The following is a 21,436-nucleotide window of genomic DNA, read 5'->3' as shown; positions in this document are numbered from 1 at the left end:
AAAACGAAAATGGAAATAGACGAATGAATGTGCGTGCGCGCGTTTGTGTATGTGCGTGCTAGAGATAAAGAAGAGAGAGGAACGGTGGAGGAAATAGCCGGAAAGACGGAACCAGTACGCGAGTACAACAACCCAAAAATTAGGTATTTTGATCATTTTCCTCCTTTCCCATCCTAACAAAGCTCGCCACAGCAGCAGCATCACCGCTCTGCAATTTCACATTATTTGTGTTGAGCTGGCCACACATACTAATACGGTATAGCAGCCAGAGTACGAACCACCAGATCGAAGTAGCGAGGAACGGAACAAGAAGGTAGAACACAAAAATTCTTCAGCTCTCTATTATTGATGCGATGGGATGCTGGTTGTTGCCGGTACAGCTTCTAAATCAGCTAAACAACAGCACCGGCCTCGCCATGCAAACGAGCAAAGAAAACGAAAGCATGTAAATCTACCAACAACAAAAGACAGCAAAAAAATGTGCAGGATATATAAAGCTTTACCATTCCTAAAATTGAGGGCGGAAAACTGCTGCCTCTGCCGCACAGAGCGGAAACTGACGTTTCGGCTTGCTTTGGACGGAAATTTTTCAAGGTCAATTTGGGGTATAAGCAAAACAAAAAAAAAAAAACGACAAGCAAAGGTGTAGAGAAAAACAGGGTAATATTCACCTGGCACCATTTTGTGTTTTGGGGACATCCAGCGGTGGATCGAATATCTGCTCTCTATCCTCTTTCGAGAGCTCGAGATCGGCAAACTGGTCCAGATTGGAGGCCATGTCGCTAGGACTGTCGGGCTGCTCGTGGTCCGAAATTTTGACTATTTTTCTGGTAAACTGGGGTATCGACGAGAAATTCTGATTCAGTAGGATTGGTGCTTGCCGCTTCTTTTGGCCCGACTATTGGTGTTTAGAAATCCTCTCCGGTGTTGCTCCGAAGTGAATAAGCTTGGAGTGTTTGTAGGTGTGTGTGTGTCGGTATGTGTGAGTGTGTTCATTCACCGGAGGCTTGTAGATTTTGGATAAGTCAAACTGATTTTTTCTGATTATAATACCGTCGCAGCAAAATTCAAAACATTTGCTCAAACTATCGTTAACAAATCACACAAATAACAAAACTATTTCCGGTTTGATCTTCAATTTTTTTTTCTCTCTTGCTTGCTTGCAGCCACGTTTCGCTGAATATCAGGAAACGGTGATTTTCGTTTGGTTATCCCCTGATCGACAATCAATACTCATCACTCACTTGTTTTTTTTTTAATACTTGAACGATTCTACAAACTAATTAAGGAATAAATACTTTTTTATAGACTAAACACTTCGTTGATTAGTAAATTACAAGAAACTTAACTTGGGGGGCCAGCGGGGGAAAGGCGGGACTCTTAACATAGGTAAACCGGACGCCGGTATTACGAACTACTCTTTGATTGTGAAGCTTTGCTCTCTCGGAATCCCTTGGATTCTAGTGGTCCAGGATGTAACAGTAGACAGACACAGACGCGCGCGCCGGAAGGACAAGAAAGTAAAGAAAAACTACGCTCAATACCTCGTTTACACTACTAGAGTTTGATTTCGTTTACTTCTAATTTTGTTTCTACCCGTAAGAAAGTAAACCAATTTCCACTTTCACACCCTCTCCCTCTCGTTCTTGCACTTTACTAGCAGTGGCAGCACATCGGATACTATAATTTACTTCACTTTCTGCTGGCAGTCGTAGTCGCGCTCCGTGAGTAGGGTGTATCTTTACGCGTTCGTTAGATGCTCTCGAGTACGAGTACCGGGTGTACTGTGGGAAACGATGAAATCCGGACGAATCGTCGTTTGGGACGTTTTCGGCAGCTCACGCACACTGACACAGGTTACTTTTATTTGGGGGGGGGGGGAACTCACTGTTCCCACGGGGCTCACTCACGCAACGTTTAGCGGTTTTTTTCTTCTTCGACAGTAGCGCTGAGCGATGATCGTAGTCCAATATCGTGGAAAGGTTTCCAGTGGCAACGAAACAAGCACGAAATTTTCCTTCAGAGACGGAGTTTCCCCTTAAAGTTTCACGCAACGACACTTCCGGGATTAGATTGCTTTCCGTTTAGATTCGAAACTTGGCCGAAACGAGAACTTCCCGCGATTCCTGACACGGACACACGGCTTTTTTTAAACTTAGGGGTTGAACTACTTCCGGAGACCGCCAATTGGGCAACTTTCGAGACGACCGATTATTCTTTTGACTCGAAAGAGAGGATGTTGTTTTTTGGAAAGTTAAAACTAAACAAAAAAGTGTGGCGGTGCTGTGTCAGTAGGAAAAGTATTGCTGCAATCAACGCAGCGTCGGCACTTGCGTGTCTTTTGCTCGAGTTTGCTGTATCAACTAAATTACATCGCACATAAAATTTATGCTCAGACCCTTGAATTCAGACTTAGCTCGTGCGTTTGAGCTGGTGTTCTAGAGAGTTTACCGCGCACACACACAATCGCAAACGCTGCTACCAAGATCCCTCGCGCTCTGACATGCCTTCTCGCTTGCTCGTTAGTTCTTTTGATGGGAGCATCGAACCCAAGACGGCTTTCCCAAGATAAACTGGCCGCTCGTCCAACAACTAATCGCGTATGAACGAAACCGAGTGAATACACACGCACAAAATACGCACCCATACGCTCTCGCGGTCCCAACAACGTTCACTAGCGACTTCTAATGGATGCCATGTGTGTTGCTGTGGTGGCGATCCGCACCACAGCATAGCAGCCCACTTTGGCAGTAAACAGCATTAGAACATTTTCCTTACACGCACACACACTCGCAACCTGTCGACGGAGCGAGTATGCGTGCACCTCTTTTTCTCTCTCTATCGCTCGCTATCTAGATGGCCCACCGATCCAAGCAAACGTTGCACAACATTTTTCTAACACACTCGCGTAAATGCTACAACAGCACCAGGACACAACCAAACAAGCGAAAGCATAATAAAAGAACCTACCGCCTGGCTGTTCCCGACACCCTCCCGTTACTCTGCCTGGTGGGCCTACTACTTTGCATCAGTGGATCTCCGCTCCGGACCAATTCACCCGTATATATATGCGCTGACGTTGGAGTGGTTCTTTTTTCGGTAATTTTCGGTGCAATCCCCTCCTACCCTTCCCCTATCCTGGCCGGTTCCATGAACGGTACGCCGATGTACATCCATAACAGGGTCAACCCGAACAACTTACTTCGTTTGCGATCCTCAACTGAACCGAACTAGTACTGAACTTTGAGGCCCGTGCAACCACGTATGAAAGCTATCGGAATTCGACTAAGTGGGTAGCTTAGTTCACTAGTGCAAACTTCACCAGGAACTCACGAGTGGCAACCTCCTATACTAGTGTGCCCCCAATGACCAAAAAAAAATCGCGATCTCGTGCGATCTGGTAGTGGTAAACACGCCGTCTACTTGCAGCGAGTTGCTATTATTTACGGTGATCCTCTCGCTTCGCCGTCTCTCGTGTCTACTTCGCGTGTAGAATATGTATTAGGTAGATAGTGCCCCGGTAGCGGTAGCGGAGTCCAGGGGGTGGCTTGGGGAGGTAGTCAGCGCGCGGTAGCGGCAAGAGATGCGTGGGGAATAGTAGAACAGATGCGATCATCGGGCTGTCGCAGTCGTTGTCACTGGCGAATAATATGCGCACAAATGCAAATGGCGGACCGCCGCCGGAGCTATTCGCGGATCGCGTCGACACGATATGGAACCGAGCGATAAGTTAGCACACGAGTGCGCGTCGTTCGTTCTCGACGGGGGTGGGTGGGGCTTGTCTCTAGTCTGAGGCTGCGAATGGCGGTCCGGCAGAATATTATCGCCGCGGTGCGGTGATCCTGCGGATTGTTATCGGAAGTTTGCCGGGGAAAAAAAATCTGCCAAGGGTGAGTGATTCAACAATTTGGGGGAATACCTTCTACAAGTTTTTAGGCCTTTGGAAATAATGTTAGACTCAACAGCTATACCAAATATGGGGTCGGTTTATCATAACCAGTTAAGGTAATGTATCATGATTCACTAAATGTACCTCTAAATTACAAATGAATTGTCTAAATGTACCAATTTAAACTATTTTAAAGGTACATAGCTTTTCATGTGACGTTTTCATCATTAATATCGCATCATTTTCTCTGATCATAGAATTTGCGATCGATTCAAAAAATGTATCATAATCCTACCAGCTATTTCATTTCGGATTGATTCAAATTCATTCTAGATATCAAACACTTCCAGACTTTTCAATGGGGCACTTCTAAGAAAATAAAAATTCCAACGAAAACTGTTTTTTTTTTCAAAGCGCGAACGGTGAAGTCTCAGAAGTAAGCTCATGTTATGAAACAGGCATTCGCATTCCTCTTATAATTTTAACTTTAAAGCTAATTTTTTAATAAGGATGAATTTCGCTCGAAAATTGATTTTTTTAATTTTTCACTATGATTACTTACAAAACTTTTTTATGAAACTTTCTAAGCAACATCTGAAGAAATTTTCTTAATGATACTGGTAAATATTTAAAGTAGTTTTTCGTAGAATAATGAAGCAATCTCGCAGCTAGAAAATTGGTGGTACGACCTCGATTAAAAACCCTACCGAAAATTTATACATGAAAAATTTCGAAAGCAATTCTAAGCTCTCTTTAAAATGTCGATTGTAACGTCAACAACGCAGCAATCCAGCCATTCTCGAACGCAATGGCGGATAGTGGGTACAACCCACAAGTGGGGGATGATGAGTTTTGACGTTCCATCTGTGAGAAGCATGTTCATGTCGAAATCTCAATCAGGACCAGTCTGCTTTGACCTCTCTGAATTTCACTTGAACAAAAATATGAAATGTATGTTTTTTGCAACAATATGTGGGTTTTTTTTTTGTTGGACTGTTAAAAAGTGCGCAACCTAGTAGGCGGCTTTCATGTTTATAAGTCTTGATAATACTTTCTTCTGTCATTTCATTTACGGTAGGAAATAAACTCCTGGATTTACAGAGTTTATATGTATCTGAAATAAATTAAAATAGTACAGTACAAAAAGATCTACTGTAGAGCTACAGAAATATGCTGTATTAGCAGAAACAAGTGGTTGTAATGCATAAATTTACAAGCAATGAACAAATAATAAATATGGCTACACTGTCGTTTGCGGTTCATGTAAAATATGTCACAAGGACCGTTTCTGAAGCTACTAAACAGTCTCTTATTCAATAAAACTGTAAGTAGACTGGACAAAGTAATACGGATTTTCCATAATTATAATCTTTTTGAATGTAGGAATTATGTTGCATACATATGTTTTCTCAGAACCCGGAAAAATCCAGTTTATTGGCTCAAAAATAGAAAAAAATCAAGCTTATATTCCTACAAGCAGCTCGATTAAGTTTTTTAAGTGAAAAGGTGAACAGTGAAAAGATAGCCAAACTAGCCCCGCATATTATTCTCTAAAAAGGGGCGCTGTTGACAATGTTTTCCAATATTTTTTTCCTAATTTTCTTAGTCGGTTGGCTTGTGAACTCTTCATTTTGTTTTAGAAAAAAATACGCTACTAATGGTCACCTAAAAGAACAATTCCTTGTCACGGTCGCCATGTAAAAATATCGATATGTATGCTAGTGCTACACTAAATAGTAGGTTGCAACTGTTTAAAGCGCGTAGAACGATAAAACAATATAGGTAGAACTTCATACAAGGCAATGAACACAGCAAATATTGATACTAATCTAACGGCTGAGTGGACGTAATTTAACGTCTAACGTATGATTATTTAGATTGAAAGTTGCGCTTCAAAAGAATTATACGTAGTTTCAACTTTGTGAATTTTCATTCTTGCTCACGAATTTTAGTTAGGATAAACTTGCTAACTTGCGACTGAGTATAAGTCATAAATAAGAGTATTTTATCTCTGCTTATTTACAATTTTTGAAATGCCTCACGAAGCTTGCAACAAAGTACCATTACTTCTTTTGTTTTGGTCGAAATAATATCGAACAAAAACCAGAAAAAGAAGACATTGTTTTCAGATTTTCATTACGAATTTAAAAAACCGCAATGATCCTCTGGGTCATATATTTTGTTTATATTACGCATTTTGGAAGTATCGTCATTTTGATACGATATTCGAACATAATCTTCAAACTAATATGGTGTAGAACTGCTTAAAAAATGTTAAATATAGTGATCTCAACCACTATGGTTTAATTTGTTTCATAGTTATCCAATAAATTAAATCGTTAACGGTTAACTATTTTAAGGGGCAGCCGATTGCTGAAGATTCTGAGTAGAAACAATAGCTTTAGTAAAGACTAATAATATTTCATGCTAGCAAGTACTATTAGAGCATTGGTTTTAAACCTTCTCCCAAAAGACTGTTGAAAAGCGATCGCCATAAATTGACAAAAGCATGTTTTCACCAACTATTTGGACACTAAGTAAAGTTTGATGAACGAAAAAATTCTCTACGCAAACTATGGTACATCAAAATGATAGAAAATTGTGAAAACGTTACAAATGACAGGAGGAGGACAAGAAATAGTACTCCATCGCAACCACAATGTGCCATCATACAAAGTTCGTTGTTCCGTGAGTTGAAATCTCTTCACTCGCACAAAAAAAACTAGCAAAGTTAGGAGCCTTATGGAAGATTATCCTAAGTTTTTTTCCACTCTCCAGATTGCAAGTTCTGCATAAAAAATAATTACCTGAAAATGCATAAAATCAGACCTCACTTCTGTGTTCAGTGACATTTCGTCAAATGCGCCATTTCAAGTTAAAATTTTGTTCTTTCAGAATTTTTTATGTTCATATGAAACTACCTCTGGGGCAAGATAAGTACCACAATCTTTTAATTTAGATCGAAATCTGGGTGGGTGCCGGCTAATCGTTAGACTTTTGTACACTATTCCGGACTATTTTGAGTCAATAACACTATCAATAATGGCATGTTTATTTACGGATACCGTAATTGAAATCGAAGGTTGTGGATCTAGGCTTCAGCACTCTAGGCCAAAGCCTATTTTTCGTCGGGATATGTTTGAAGATATTTATATTTTACAACACACATTTTGTATTATCGGAAGAAAATGTTCTGATATAAATTGTAGTTCTTAATAATTATTCAAAGAGACATTAAAAGAGATTTTTTTTGATTTTTTACAAAACTTTTGTCACAATAAAATAGCAGATCAGTCATATGAGATCACCGACAGACAAATAGTAAATTTATTCAATTACGCAAAATAATTTGAACACTAGAGAGTTAACCTCTAGCCAAACAATTTCACTTTTACTGTACTGGCATCTCTCGTGAAAAAGGGATCATTTTGTCTGGTCTACCCTGTGTGCCGTCGACTATTTCCCACATCCCGCATGCACCGCGCTTATTCACGTGTTTCGTTCGTCACAGAGTTAAGGGGCACGGGAAGCAAGGGAAAACAGTACGGAGAGAGCGCATTACCAAAAAAAAAGCTTCAAGAGAGAAGCAACTAACAAACGCTCGGGTTGTTGGTTCCTTCCTCTATCCTGCTAAGCGCTGCTGTGTTGGGCTGGCTGCGTACGAACCTTTGCCCCCGTGTTCTATCCTAGTGCCGAAGGAAGACACCGCTTTGAGCATTTACGTTACTCCTAATCAGCATCTCCTACATGCGGGAAGACGGTCGGTGCCCGGGATATGTATAGTTTTCGGCCGCGGTTTGGGATAGCAAAAAATTAATTAATCCCAAAACTCATCCAACTACATAACCATGTTCAATCAAAATTCTTTGGCTGTGTAGAGTCCTGCCTTCGTACGTACGACGCGCCGGAAAGGAAGTACGTAGCGAACGCTCGCAATAGTACAATAGGCACGTACGGGATCTAAAATAGTTGAATTGGACGATTTTTGGATTTTTGAGGTGAGTCTAGGCATGGGTTTTATCGGGTCGGAGACCGAAAAAAATCTAAATTGGATGAAGAAACAGCAGAGCTTACCGGTGCCGCCTATCTCCGCTGTTCACTGCGCTATTGCTGATGGGATTTCTGGTATCTAGGATTGAAAATCGGGGACAATAACGAAACCACGAGGCAAGGAACAAGTTTCGCTCAAAAGCGGACCGGTCTTGTCTTCGCTGGGTGAGGAGAAAAAATGTAGGTAAAACTTTTTTTCTCAGTACATGTCCTTGAAATGATTTCCCCCTGTGTGATTAATTCGCCCCGTTTGGCAGGATCAGACTGCAAAGAAGAAAAGCGATGTTGCTCGATTTTTTTCGTACATGTGAAACAACGCGGTATTCATTGAACTTATTACTGATAATGGATTCAGGGCAATAGTAAAAAATGATGATTTTCACTCACTTCCAAACCGAGCTACCTTTGTTTACCTTTAAAACTGTAAATTGAAAGCCTGTGCAGTGCACATGTAGCGACCAGCACGCCGGTTTCTTCGGTTTCCCCTTCATCGGTGGTCATCCCACAAGTTTGTGGTCACGTAGTTGGCCTAAATTACTCGGGCGAAGTCACACACGTCGATCGCTCGGTTGGGTTTGCCTGCGGTTTCCGATTCCGGGTCTCCAATGGCTAATTGAAAAGCAACAGTTACATAAGATGTACCACTGCAATCAAGCCGGTGTAATTGCCGTACGCAATTCACAACTGTCGAAGATCAACAGCCGGAGGATAACCCCGAAGATATTCAAATTGTTTTGTTTCTAACAAAATTTTATTGCTGACAGTTTCCTTTTCTTCGGTTTAATGACGCATCAGCCGCATACACACGCAAAAATGAAACGTTATGTACCGAAACTCTGCATTTTTTTGGGTGGAACACTACGACAGTTTGCTATCGACCGAAATATCGGTTGACCGAGGTCACTGACCGACAGCGTTATCAAGACTCTAGACACAAATAAACGTATTGTAGTGGGTGTTTTCTCAACGAACGGGGAAGACGTCCCTTAATGGGAGTTTGGTTATGTATGTTCTGTTTTCAATAATATAAAGCACTATATGATAACATTATGAACAAAATGTATAACCGCAATTTCTCGTCGTGATACCAGAGTTCAGAACCCAACTCAACTACATTACATCCAAAATTTGAGAGCAGGCACCGACATGAAGATAACCCTTGTCTTGTAATGATAAAGCAAGTAATTTTCAGATTGAGATGTTTCAGGTGAGCTTGATTTACTTTGAAACTGATTTATATTCGCAATAGCAGGGGTCGCGTTCCAACGTCGGTATCTTGCTAGTATTAATCATTGCATTATTTTTTTTTTCCTGTCAAAAAATCGTCTATCGATCTGGTTAAGCCCAAAGGTAAATCACAACAGGCTGAATGATATTGTAAATTGAAGCCTAATGAAGAAAAACCTAAGTTGAAGTTGACGTAAAAGCTTTTATAACTAAGGGAATTCGTTTGAGATTTTTAAGCTTCAAAGATACGATGCAGAACTTAGATAGTAGAACTAATAAAATGTATATCTTACAATTCAAAATAAAAAAAAATCTGATAGCAAATCAACAGTTCCGCAGTCCATAATATACAGGGTGATTGGTTCCTTGTTAGGAACATTTCAGGGGCTGATAGAGAGCAACATTTTATAAATAAAATTCTTCTACCATATGCCCTTACATTAATTTACTCGGAGTTATTTAACTTTGAAGTTTCTTGAATATTTTTACATAAATTGGCTCTTATTTTGAGTGTATACCACTTAGGTCAGGTACTCTTTAGGTTTCATTTGAAAGCTGAGAAATTTTTTCTACATATCAAAATGAATGTGCAAAATAATATTCTGGAAACAAAAATGTGCAAAGATTGTACTCTTTTAAAAGCATTTTGATGTTTTCTCACAAAAATACTTGGGTAACCTTATTGTTTTATTACCAAAAATTATACGTTTCAAACAGCTCTACGGTGCATTCTTTGACAACAATTCTCTATCTGCTTTAGTTTTCGAAAAATTGCAAACCTGCATCCATATAAAACTGGTAACCAAACCATCAAACATGCCGCAACAAAATTAGAATTTCTCGAATACTGAAGCATATTGAGAGTTTGTGTTAAAGAACGAACTATAGAGCGTTTGAAATCGTTTAACTTGAGCTAAAAAATCAGCAATTTTAGCCACTTTTTTTGAGAGAAAACATTAAAATACTTTGAAAACAGCACTAACTTTGAGCATTTTTTCTTCCAAAATGCAATTTTTACTCTCATTTAGACATGTACAGGCTAAATCTAGTAAACAAAAATTCTCTAAGTGATATACACTCAAAGTTGGAGCCACTTCATGGAAGAGTATCCCAGAAAATTCAAAGTTGAATAACTCCAAAAAATAACGTCAGGTCATACGCGTAGAAGTTTTTTCCATCAAATGTGGCCTTATATCAGCCCCTGGAATACTCCCAACAAGTAACCAATCACCCTGTATTATTTTTAAATCCAAAGTCTGAAATCCAAAACGAACAAGGCAACCAAACACAATCAATATTTCGAAGGTTCAGCTCCGAGGTCACAAATTTCAGTATCTGTAACTCGAAATCTAGTATAAAACAAGTGAAAACCCTAAAAACGGGCTAAACATAGACGATGAGGAATCTATAATTAACTACCGAAGATGTAAGATCCTTAATAAATAAATCCAATGCACAAGCGATGTCAGAATTCATCAGTCAAAAATCATGTTTCAAATGGCTTGATTTTATTAAGGATTATAAATTAAGAATTTAGAATTTAACCTCTAGAATAGGATATCGAACGTCTTCGTCAGTGGTTTTCTTCGGCCGAAGAAAACCACTGACGAAGACGTTCGATACCCTATATAATTCATAATCAGAAATTAAAAAGTTTAGATCCCAATCTTAATGATTCACTATCGGAGATTCGGAATCCTATTCGTATCTAGAATCTAGAATCTCATCTTATAGAGTTCATAGGTTCTTAAATTTCCTTAAAAAAAAAAACAGAGATCAAAGTTTATTACATAAAAGTAACGTATCAGCTTTATAATATCGACTTTCCGCCAAACAAATGCATCATGCATCACGGGCGAAAGGACTCAGAAAACAATTATTTCTGTCATTTTTAGGATAAACTAAAAAATGTTGAGGCCTATATTCAAGAATTATCAAAACCAATAGTCAATAGTATCAGCATAAGTCCAATTTAAACTAACTTTAATGAAGTATTTTCCTCGTGATAAAAAACCAGAAAGGTTGTGCGCAAAGCCACGACCGCAAGGTTGACTTTAAACTACCTAAGGTTGTTTGTTACATTGCTTGCATTTTTGCATTAAAGAGATAAGGGATACATTTGAAACAAACTTCTTTTTTTCAATAATTCTTTTGGATAAGACGCTAAGATTACGTTGGATTATTTAATACAGTTATGTTTCAGGTAAATAACTTTTATCCAACATCAAAAAACACTCACTGGAAATACATGATGGCATCTGGGATCGATCCGGGTTTTTTTAGGTTAATTCCCAGCCTCCGGATATCATTTTAGTTCCAAAAATAACTCGATGGACGGTATTTGGTCATTTTCGGAAACCGAACATCTTGGATTTCAAAATGGCGTCAGGATTTGATTTCCAGTTTCTGGGTATCATCTCGATTCCGGAATGATCATTTCGGCTGTATTTTAGTAACCGGAAGTTGCCACTCAATATTTTGGAGTCGGTTTGTGGATTGTAAGCATCATCCCGATCACGGAAATATCCATAATAGGTGCTATTTGGTTATCTCCAGAAACCGAAAGCACCACCTTGGATTTTATAATGGTGTCTGTAGTCGGTTTTTAGGACTCTGGATGTAATTTTGGTTTCAAAAACCACCATAATGGGTGTTGTTTGATCATTTTCGGATATCGTATGTCGCGGATTCCTAAATGGTGTCTGAATTTGATTTCCGGTCTCTGGGCTCTATCCAGGTTCATGAAATATTAAGACGTAATCGGCCATTTTAAGTTAAGACGCCATCTTGGAATTCAAAACGGCATCTTGGGTCAATTTTAGACCTCTAGATATCATTCCGGTTCCAGAAATACCCATATTAGATTATGTTTGAGCTTGTTTTCAGGTCTGATTGTTCGATATCCGTATTTTGAACATGTCTCGAGATTTTCCAATAGTACAATAGTTCACGTCATAACATAACAGTTTGGCCGCATATTGATGAACGTTGAAAACCAACACCATAATAACATGCTATATGCTCAACAACACTCGCACTTGAATTTTCATGACGATCGGAATTAAAATCTTTTGTCATACCTCTATATAAGGCAACTTTATTTTTATTTTCATTACGTTATATCGAGTTACGTTATATCTAGTCAATTTTTTTATTAATTTATGCAAGAATGTTAATAATTACTCAAAGATGCGCGAAAACCTATTTCCCATCACCTATCAGTATTTTTAAACCTTTCTTATGCCCATTTAGGACAATTTCCAACAAACAAACAAAATTTTTTAATTGATGCAAGACTGTTGATGGTTACTCAAAGATTTTTATTTTCATTACGTTATATCGAGTTACGTTATATCTAGTCAAATTTTTTTTTAATTTATGCAAGAATGTTAATAATTACTCAAAGATGCGCGAAAACCTATTTCCCATCACCTATCAGTATTTTTAAACCTTTCTTATGCCCATTTAGGACAATACCCAACAAACAAACAAAATTTTTTAATTGATGCAAGACTGTTGATGGTTACTCAAAGATGCGCGAAAACCTATTTCCCATCATATTTTTAAACCTTTCTTATACCTATAACCTTATAACGTAACCCCCCACCCTGACTATTTAGAGAAAAATCCAACATGCAAAAAAATTCTTTGTTTTGAAGGTTGCCTTATATCGAGGTGTGACTGTAATTTAAGAGCCAGTTCGCGAGAGCCGCAACCGCCTTTCTGAGGAACGTTGTTCTGATGTTCTCCGATTAAGCTGAAATTTTCAGCGTTTGTTTGTCTATTCAAGGTAGGAGGTTTTGAAAAATTTCAATTTTTTCGTTGAGGTTAAGTGGGGTAAAACGGCCCTTGAAAATGATATGTCCAAAAACGTCCAAATACTAAAAAGTGCAATAACTCCTGTTAGACTTGATGGATTTTTCTAAAAATTTGTGGTATTATTCTACACTAAGAGTACTTCAGAGCGCATGGTCACAATATATGGTAAAGAGGTAACATGGCGAAAAAAACGCATTTTACTTTTAAAAATTGTCAATATTCAGGGTCATCCTACTCTTCTCAACATCGCTAAAAATATCTGAATATGGCGTTTTGTAGAGCAGCTCAAGAGCTTTAAAGTCATGTATAAGCCAAGTGTGCCAAATGGGGTAAAACGGCCCTTGAAGGTTTTTTTCGAAAAATCGTCAAAATTACCAAAATCATTATAGTTCCTGCTAGACTTAATAGATTTTACTGAAAATTTGGATTATCACTGTACCTTACTAAAACTACCTACTTTACCAGAAGATACGCAATTTGGGGTAAAACATTTCTTGAAGATTTTTTCTAAATGCCGTCAAAATCACCAAAACTGCGAGAACTCGGGTTAGACTTGATAGATTCACTGAAAATTTCCAAGAGCCGTTTTACCCCTCTTAACCTCAATGAATCTTATTTTTCAATAGGAAAAATCCCCTCCCCCCTCCTCGCTCACGCTAATGAGATAAAGCGATACCAATATCTTAGAAATATGACCGATATCTGAAAGTCCAAGATACAAATTTTTGAGCTGAACTATTCAACGGTTTAAAACAAATGAAGGATAATGTAATTTCCCCCTTCTTTTAACTACGCCACTGAGATACAGAAAAGTCAATGTCACAGGAGTATACCTCGTTTTTGAGAACCATCGTGTACGAAATTACACGCTGATCCTGTTTTGTGTTTAGGAATTTATAAAGAACATATTCCCTGTTGCTACTCCTTCCTCCCAACTACTACACTGAGATATAGCAAAGTCTTGTATGACAGGGTGATGACGACAAACCACGCATCATATTTGAAAACGCATGTGTGCAAATCTTCATGGGAGTAAAGAACTACGAAAAAATCTGATTTATCTGACTCTAGTAATATATTGCTTAAAAATTTTGCGTGCGATACGTCTTGACGTTAAATGATTGGAATGGCAGTTCCGATAGTAACTATCATAGACCACAATTTTGCAAAATAGCGTGAGGGTTGTGAAGTTTGATAATAACAAATAAAACTATCAAGAAAACAAAAAAAGAGACGCCAACTTTCTAGAATTATTGAGGGGGCAAAATGATAGGTTGCCCCTCGGGAAAAATATTGGGGGGGCAAACAGTGCCTTGCCCTCCCGAAGTTGGCGCCTATGGAATTGATGAAGTAATCTTCAAAGTTGAACTCTCGAAAAACCGTTTTACCTTGCCCCGGTTAACCTTATTTATAAATTGGAAACAAAAGTTCTAAGCAAGGTTGCATATTCAATTTTGGGGTGTCAATTCCATTCAATTTGCCGCGTGCCGATAGCTCGCTCCACAAGTACAATTTTCTAACTTGATGTACGACAAACTTGTAGTTCTAAAGTAATGCTACAAGTTTTTTGAAGAAAGCAATGGTCTAACTCTTGTGCCTAAAGTGTGAGAGCCCATATTCAGCGGGATGCTCAGCCAATATTCGCGGTGAATATTATAATATTCAACGCGAATATTGACTGAATATAACACTGAATATGGGCTCTTACGCTTCAGGCATAAGGGTTAGAGCATTAGACTATTCTAGAGACTTGTAGTACTACTTAGGGACTACAAGTTTGTCATACATCGTATTTCTTAATTGTATTAATGAAGCGAGCTGTCGGCACGCGGCGAAAAAGTACCCTAAATTTGAATATGCAACCTTGGTTCTAAGCACGGGATATGGAAATCTAGTGAAACAAAATTATATGATTATACTCAATATTCAAGATGCAGGATTCCGGAATCTTCAGGTTAGTTTTCAGAATTCCAGATACAGAGTTCAGGAATTGATATTCTGATGCTTTAGCATTGTAATCTTCATAACCCAAGATAGCAGTGCTCCGAATATTGAGAATTGAAACTTTCAATTTATAACCTTGATTTAACACATTAAAACTCGGAATGCATTTTAACGCATAGTCATCATAAACATGTTCATCAAGTAGTGGTCCCCGTGGCTCTGCGGTTCGCTCTGCGATGTCGGTCGGCTAGCTCTTCCACACGGTTGTGGTGATATCGCGTTCGATTCCCGATCGAGTCGAGGATCTTTTCGAGCTGGAAATTTTCTCGACTCAGCACTGGGGCACGGTGTATCGTTGTGCTTATCCTACGCATGCAAAATGTGCCGAAAACAATATCGATAACGAATTCTCTCAACTAATCTAGTTGATCGAGACCGCTATTAGCCCCAATGCCAAGCGTGCGATATCGTTTTATGTTCATCATAAACATTTTCAATATGTTTATTTTTTTATCAGACAAATTTTAGATAGATTTCAAAGAATTACAGTCAGTTTTTTTTACGCGGGGGATACGTACCTCGTGAAAAAACCGCGTTAATTCAAAAATCCGCGTAAAAAAAACACGTTTTTTTTAAAACCCGCGTAAAGAAGTCCAGCAAGAAGGGCTTTAAAAAAAAACGAGACGCTCTAGAACCAGTATGTAAAATTGTCCTCTTTGACGGTCATTCCGGATCTTTCGGTGGGCGGAAGGTATTTTTTGGACTAAGTCTTTTAGTAGATAAACACTTTAACGTTTCTGGTTCAAAACTCACGTTAATACGGAAATTCGCGAAAATTTTTTTGAATTAGCGCGGTATCGCGTAAAAAAAACCGCGTAATTCAAAAATCCGCGTAAAAAAACCTCGTAAGAAAATCCACTTATTAAAAAACCGCGTAAAAAAAACCTGACTGTATGTTAACAACGTAATTGCGATTACTCATTACAGATACTCAATATTCAGAATTCAGGAAACGAAATCGAAATCACAACACGTCATATGAACATATTCTGAAATCCCGTGTTCAAATGAATACAACACATTGCTTAGAATTTCACTGTTTAGAATTCAGCATCTAATGCTATAGAATCTTGATAAAAACTTTATATAAAACAATTTTAAATGATGAAATTAGAGAAACATTACAGTTACCCAACCAACAAGCTTTTCAAAAGTGTAACGGACCCAAGTATCGCCCACTTTATTCAAGACCAACGCTGTAAAGCGCACAATACACATTCGGGTTGCATTACAGCCAAAATAACTTTGAAAAAATAACTTTATGTTTTGAAATATCAAATCAAATATATTCGAATCATATTACCACATTACAATTTGATTGATCTCAAAATAATTGAAATGTAAGAGAATATGTGAAACTTTTTTATAGTGTTTATTCTCTAATCTTAAAACCTCAAAACGGATGCATTAATGAAGTTTATCATCTTCATAATTGCTTAAATCATTTAACATTTTCATACCATGGTGCATTAAATTCTTATCAATAATTTGCAACTGGAAACGTCGTTGTTTTTTTTTTTTTTGCTAATGGATTGTTTTTGAGAGATAGGGCTCAGTTTTCAAAAACAAGAATTCACATGGAATCCATTTTGTGCGCTAAACATGACAACAATACGCATTTGGTTTCAGTTTTCACAGCGAAGCTGCCATGGTAACGCTAACATTTCGTCGTCCATCACCTAGGAGCAATAACCGTTCCTTACAAGGTATTCCTTGCAGATTTTGTTCAGTTTCTAAGTGAATTCAAAACTGACCTGAATTGCAAAATTGTCATAATCGATCTAATAAAATATAAAATAAATATTCCCTCCCGTGTTATTTTGCGTGGCATCACGCAAAAAATAAATTCGTATTAAAGTAACCAACAGTTTACTGCATTTTGATTCAATCAGTTGTGAATTAATTCGATAAGCACATTTTATTTATGGTATGAAATAAAAATTAACACCCATTAGCACACATCCTTCGCATTTCAATGTTTTATCGTTTCCCCGTTAAGGGCCGTTATAAACGATTTCAAATTTCACCACTGTTCAGGTGTGCTCAAGTGATGCAGTTTGGAAGTAAACATACATAAAGAAGAATGTTAATAAATGTCACATTCATGTTTACCTGTTTTGTTTGTGAAATCGAAAAAATATGCCTTTCAATAAGCTAAAAATGTATTTTGATCTACATCTTTTAGATTGAACTAAAAATGTATCTATTATTTACCAATAATTTTTCTCTTCAATTCAGGCAACATCGAAAATTGATTTCTAAACAATTTTCTCAAACAAAAAGACGACACAACGCCGTACCACGTGTTTCTACTACTCAATCTAATTACGACGAAGCGGCCAAGAATGGAACTGCAGTCGTTGTCAGAAAAGGGGGAAAAACTTAGCCTCCTCCCCAAATCGCTTCGCCGCGTAGAAGTAAGTCAAGCCGAAGCGGAGGATGCCGTTCTACGCATTAGTCTATTATTGTTGGAAAACTCGAGTTCGAAGGGATCAACCGCGTTACCCCGGGGCCGAACGCACAATCTACGCAGAGAAGTGGGAGTATGTGAGTTTATGTCATTTTCGGTGCCAGTCGCCAAAATGCGCGTGCCACGATAAGGAAAATGCGTCGTTCGATGCCGCCATCCGGTTACACCACGGGGCAAGACAACCGACACAAGAAGACGCTCGAATGCGGAATGCGACCGAGTCACCGGTACGTGCTTCAGTGGACCGCGGCGCGGACGGGACGGGGCTCACAGTTCGAAATCACATCATCCGGAGAAGTCATTTACCTTTGACCCGGTTGGGACGCATCAACTTCGGAGTACATATTTTCCGAGCACACAACGACGTAATCCGATAGCAGCGGATCACCGGTACTGCTGCTGTTGGCACTGCTGTTGGTGAGGTTACTGCCATCGTAATCGTCCCGGTTAGTAGCTGGAAGAAATGGTTCCTCTAGCAGGACTTCCGAGAGCGCTTCCAAGCTTAAATCCATGTTTGCTTCTTCAACTGCACAATCAAATTGTAAGCGTAATACCAGCACGGATTTCCTCCTAAAATCTCACCATATGCGTGAATGCAGTAGACTTTGGAAGGATGTTTCTTTCACTAGACTTTTCCTGAGGAATTATATGCTAGGGGTCCTTCCGGTTTTCGCTGCTTTTTTTTGCTTGCTGCACACTCACAGAGTGAAGCTCTGCTTGCTTCCCGGATCACTTTTCTTCGTCGCTAACGCCTGGCAAAAACTCACTGAAACACGTTTGTCGCGCTCTGATTTCGCTACCGAAAACTAAAGGAATAATCGAAATTTTGAACTGACCGAAAGGTTGCTGGTTTTTTAGCCGTACAGGTTTGGCCCGAAATCGGCGAAAAACAACAAAAAACTCAAAAACGTTCCGTGTGTGTACAATTTAGAGGATCCGAAAGAGATACAACATGGCGACAGGGAAACTTTTGCTCTGACAAGCGTGTGCTTCACCGAGGACTCCTTGCGCTAACACACATTTACAAATCGGATCCTTTTTGCTGCTGCTCTGTGCCTCGATGACCGACCATCGTCGTCACACTTCCCGCACATGCGCCATATTTCGTCCTGCTCGGGCATCACAATGACGGTACCTACCAGGGTGTAAGGTACACAGTAAGAAGAGTACCTATGTTCATCCCTCGAGCAGCCTCGAGTGAACGACGTACGGTTTGCAGTGCGTGCACTGGGAAGGCCGGCTAGAAGGAATGTCGTCGCAGGGAGAGAGGATTAAAAACGCGCGCCGTGCACCTTGTTGGTTCTGTCCCACCGTCAACCGGAGTGAAATGAACTGAGGGTTTGATTTGGTTGTAGATTTGTGTTCAGACACACAAATAAAATTAGGTTTTATTATATTTAAGTTAAGTTTTATTTAAGGTGGTGTACTTAAAGAAAAATTGAAATATTTTTCATGAAAATACATTCATTAATAAAAAAATGAATTAATATTTGGAAAAGGTCCCTGATTTGCTCTCCTACGAAGCTTTTTCATGAGGCCGGAATAAGAGCGGTGTACGGCTTTCGACTCTAACAATCAACTGTTTGCAGTTCGTTGCTTTCCGTTTATTTTTGTATACCAAGGAACTCAAAATCCCGAAGAAACCTTCGATTGGGCGACACTGATTCAGACTCCTTGAGTTGCGTATTTTGTGTACACATGGGGTCAATTGGTTGTTCTGAAACGTTTGGGTTTTTTTGGCGTTCTAATGTGATTATGCTTTATCTGGCTCTACATACATACCTTACATCGGCATGATGTTTTTGAAGATAGGGAATCAGAATTTTCTTCAAACATTCGTTCTGGTACATATTTTGATTAACAGCTAAACCATTGTTTTTTTTTTTTGTAAGATTTAGACCACTGCGATTTATTTGTTGTTTTAATCTTTTGTGAAACTGGCCTTAAACCATGATTTTGGCATGAAGAGCGAAATGCTTTTTAGCCATTACTTCGGCCAGTCATCCACTACCTGCATTGCGAATTATTGTTGAGGTTTTCTGGATTTTATACATAGTTGAAACTGGTACCCATTCGCTTTTAAAATGATTTACCGTGAATTTTGACGTAGAATTACGTTTTACGGCAACATTTTAGGGTTGAAAATTAAAAAATCAAAAACAGCGAGAACGTCACGAAAATTGTCCATTTTTAAATGCTTAAAACTCAGTCAGTTCTTAACGGTTTTCATTCATTTTTACAAATTGGAAAATAAGCTATGCATCCATCGAAATGCGAAAAATTGTAACTTTGTTATGCTCAAGGTTGCATATTCAATTTTAGGGTGTTTATTACCCGCGTCGTCTGTCACATCTGTAACATTCAAAAAATGCTCCCTGATGATAAAAATTTTCCACTGTCACGTATAGGCCGTGACAGTGGAAGATGTGCGTCTAGACCGCGTTTTGGACTACATTTGGCACATGGAATTGGAACATAACCAAAAAATGGTCATTTGATTCGCCGACTAAAAACATTTCAAACAGAAGAGTGTCAGAAGGAGAGGCAGTGGAGTCCTTACTTTCCGTTATTCTTATGTAATAAAAATAAAGGAACGAGTCTACTAATTTTACTGAATAATTATTGTTTTTTGTTCCTTTTGGAACAAAACTGAAAGTAAAATAATGGCTCCGGATTTTCAGCTTCAGAAAAACTTTTGATGCAATATTTGTAAAAAAAATGTTTACTCATCCAGATAACAGTTTTTCTGACTTTTCAATTTACTTTCTTGTAATTTTTTTTGTAATTTTCTTGTCTAGATCAAATTTTTCTAATTGTAAAGATAATTCCAAAGCAAAATTATTCATTAAATTATATCCGTCTATGCGATCCACCTTAAATCGTTAGAGTTCTTGTCGAAAGCCTTTTTAGATTTTGTTTTTCTGGATTGTTGAGAACACTTTGCATTCGTTTAGATTTGTCCACATTTCGCGTGGACAGAAAAATCGTCATTTTAAAATAATTGCACATTATGCTTTAAATGTATGAAAACACTTAGAAGAGCAACGGAAAAATTACTAGAACTTACAAACTTTTATCAACTTGATAATACACACCTTTTCAACAACTAGTTTAATCTAAATCTAAAACAACTCACCATAAAAAGTTAGAAAACAGTAATTTAAAAGAAAAGCCCAAAATTCAACTCAAAAGATTCGAAAGACTGAGAACGGGCTTGTCGTTTCTCCTCAGAAAATCACTAGCGTGTAGGAGAATCCTCACACTGTCGAAAAAACTGCTTTCACACTGGTGAGCAAAAAAACACCGCGGTGAAATTTGAAATATCTCCCCAGAGACATAATAAACTGGTGTCTCACACGAAAGGATCAATAACTAGACAACAGAGCTCACTGCAGTGCTTTTACTGTGTGTCTGTAAGCATGTATCGAATGAGGGGAGCATCTAGGTAGGAAAGTAGATTGCGTTGATTGTTTTGCATAGCGAAACTGAAAGAATAAACCCAGCCGCCCGTCACGCATGTTTGTACTTCGATTGTTTTATCTCAGCAGTGCGTACCGCGGTGTATCTCTGTGTGCTCACTAGAGTGATTCACTATTCTTGTTTCGCTCAGCTGTGGTGTAGGCAGCAATTGTTTTAATTCTTCTGCGAGCGGCAGAAACACAGCACAAAGCAGAAGGAAGAAGTGTGGCGAAAAAAATTTCTACACGCACCTTTCATGCTGGACAAGAAGTGGGCGGTGAATATTCCTTTTTCCACGTATCGAGGAGAAAAACAAGCCTGACTGAGGAAAAGTACCTTTAAATGATCCTAAATTAGGCTTGAAATGGCTTCTGGGAAGAAAAACTTCTAGTTACAACTAGAAATGTTGAAAAAAAAAATAATACAAAAAGAACTTGAGTTAAGTTTTATAAGTTCCATTAAACGCACTCAAAAAAATGAAACAATAATTTACACACATTTCCAAAAATAAGTTGGAA

The 21,436-nt window shown here is 38.6% G+C and overlaps 1 protein-coding gene across 5 annotated transcripts in view; it reads right to left on the bottom strand.

Annotated features, from left to right (window-relative positions):
* Positions 1-21,436, bottom strand: part of LOC129721295 (insulin-like growth factor 2 mRNA-binding protein 1) — a 181,430-nt gene that overhangs the window by 97,198 nt on the left and 62,796 nt on the right. The window contains exons 1-2 of one of the 5 annotated variants that reach the window (XM_055673716.1): positions 18,042-18,444; positions 672-1,309 (exon numbers count right to left, since the gene is read on the bottom strand). The exons of 1 other annotated variant lie outside the window; for it this stretch is intronic. In XM_055673716.1, the coding sequence (XP_055529691.1) occupies positions 672-778 (107 nt within the window). In that variant the 5' untranslated portion in view covers positions 779-1,309; positions 18,042-18,444. Of the gene's footprint in view, positions 1-671; positions 1,310-17,765; positions 17,987-18,041; positions 18,445-21,436 lie in introns of those variants that run through there. 3 more of the 5 variants (XM_055673715.1, XM_055673717.1, XM_055673714.1) reach the window with 3 other exon arrangements.

Source organism: Wyeomyia smithii, chromosome 2 (genome assembly GCF_029784165.1).
Source record: "Wyeomyia smithii strain HCP4-BCI-WySm-NY-G18 chromosome 2, ASM2978416v1, whole genome shotgun sequence".
NCBI classification, from domain to species: domain Eukaryota; kingdom Metazoa; phylum Arthropoda; class Insecta; order Diptera; family Culicidae; genus Wyeomyia; species Wyeomyia smithii.
The sequence above is the reverse complement of the archived record's forward strand: the minus strand, read 5'-3'. Positions and strand labels throughout refer to the sequence as shown.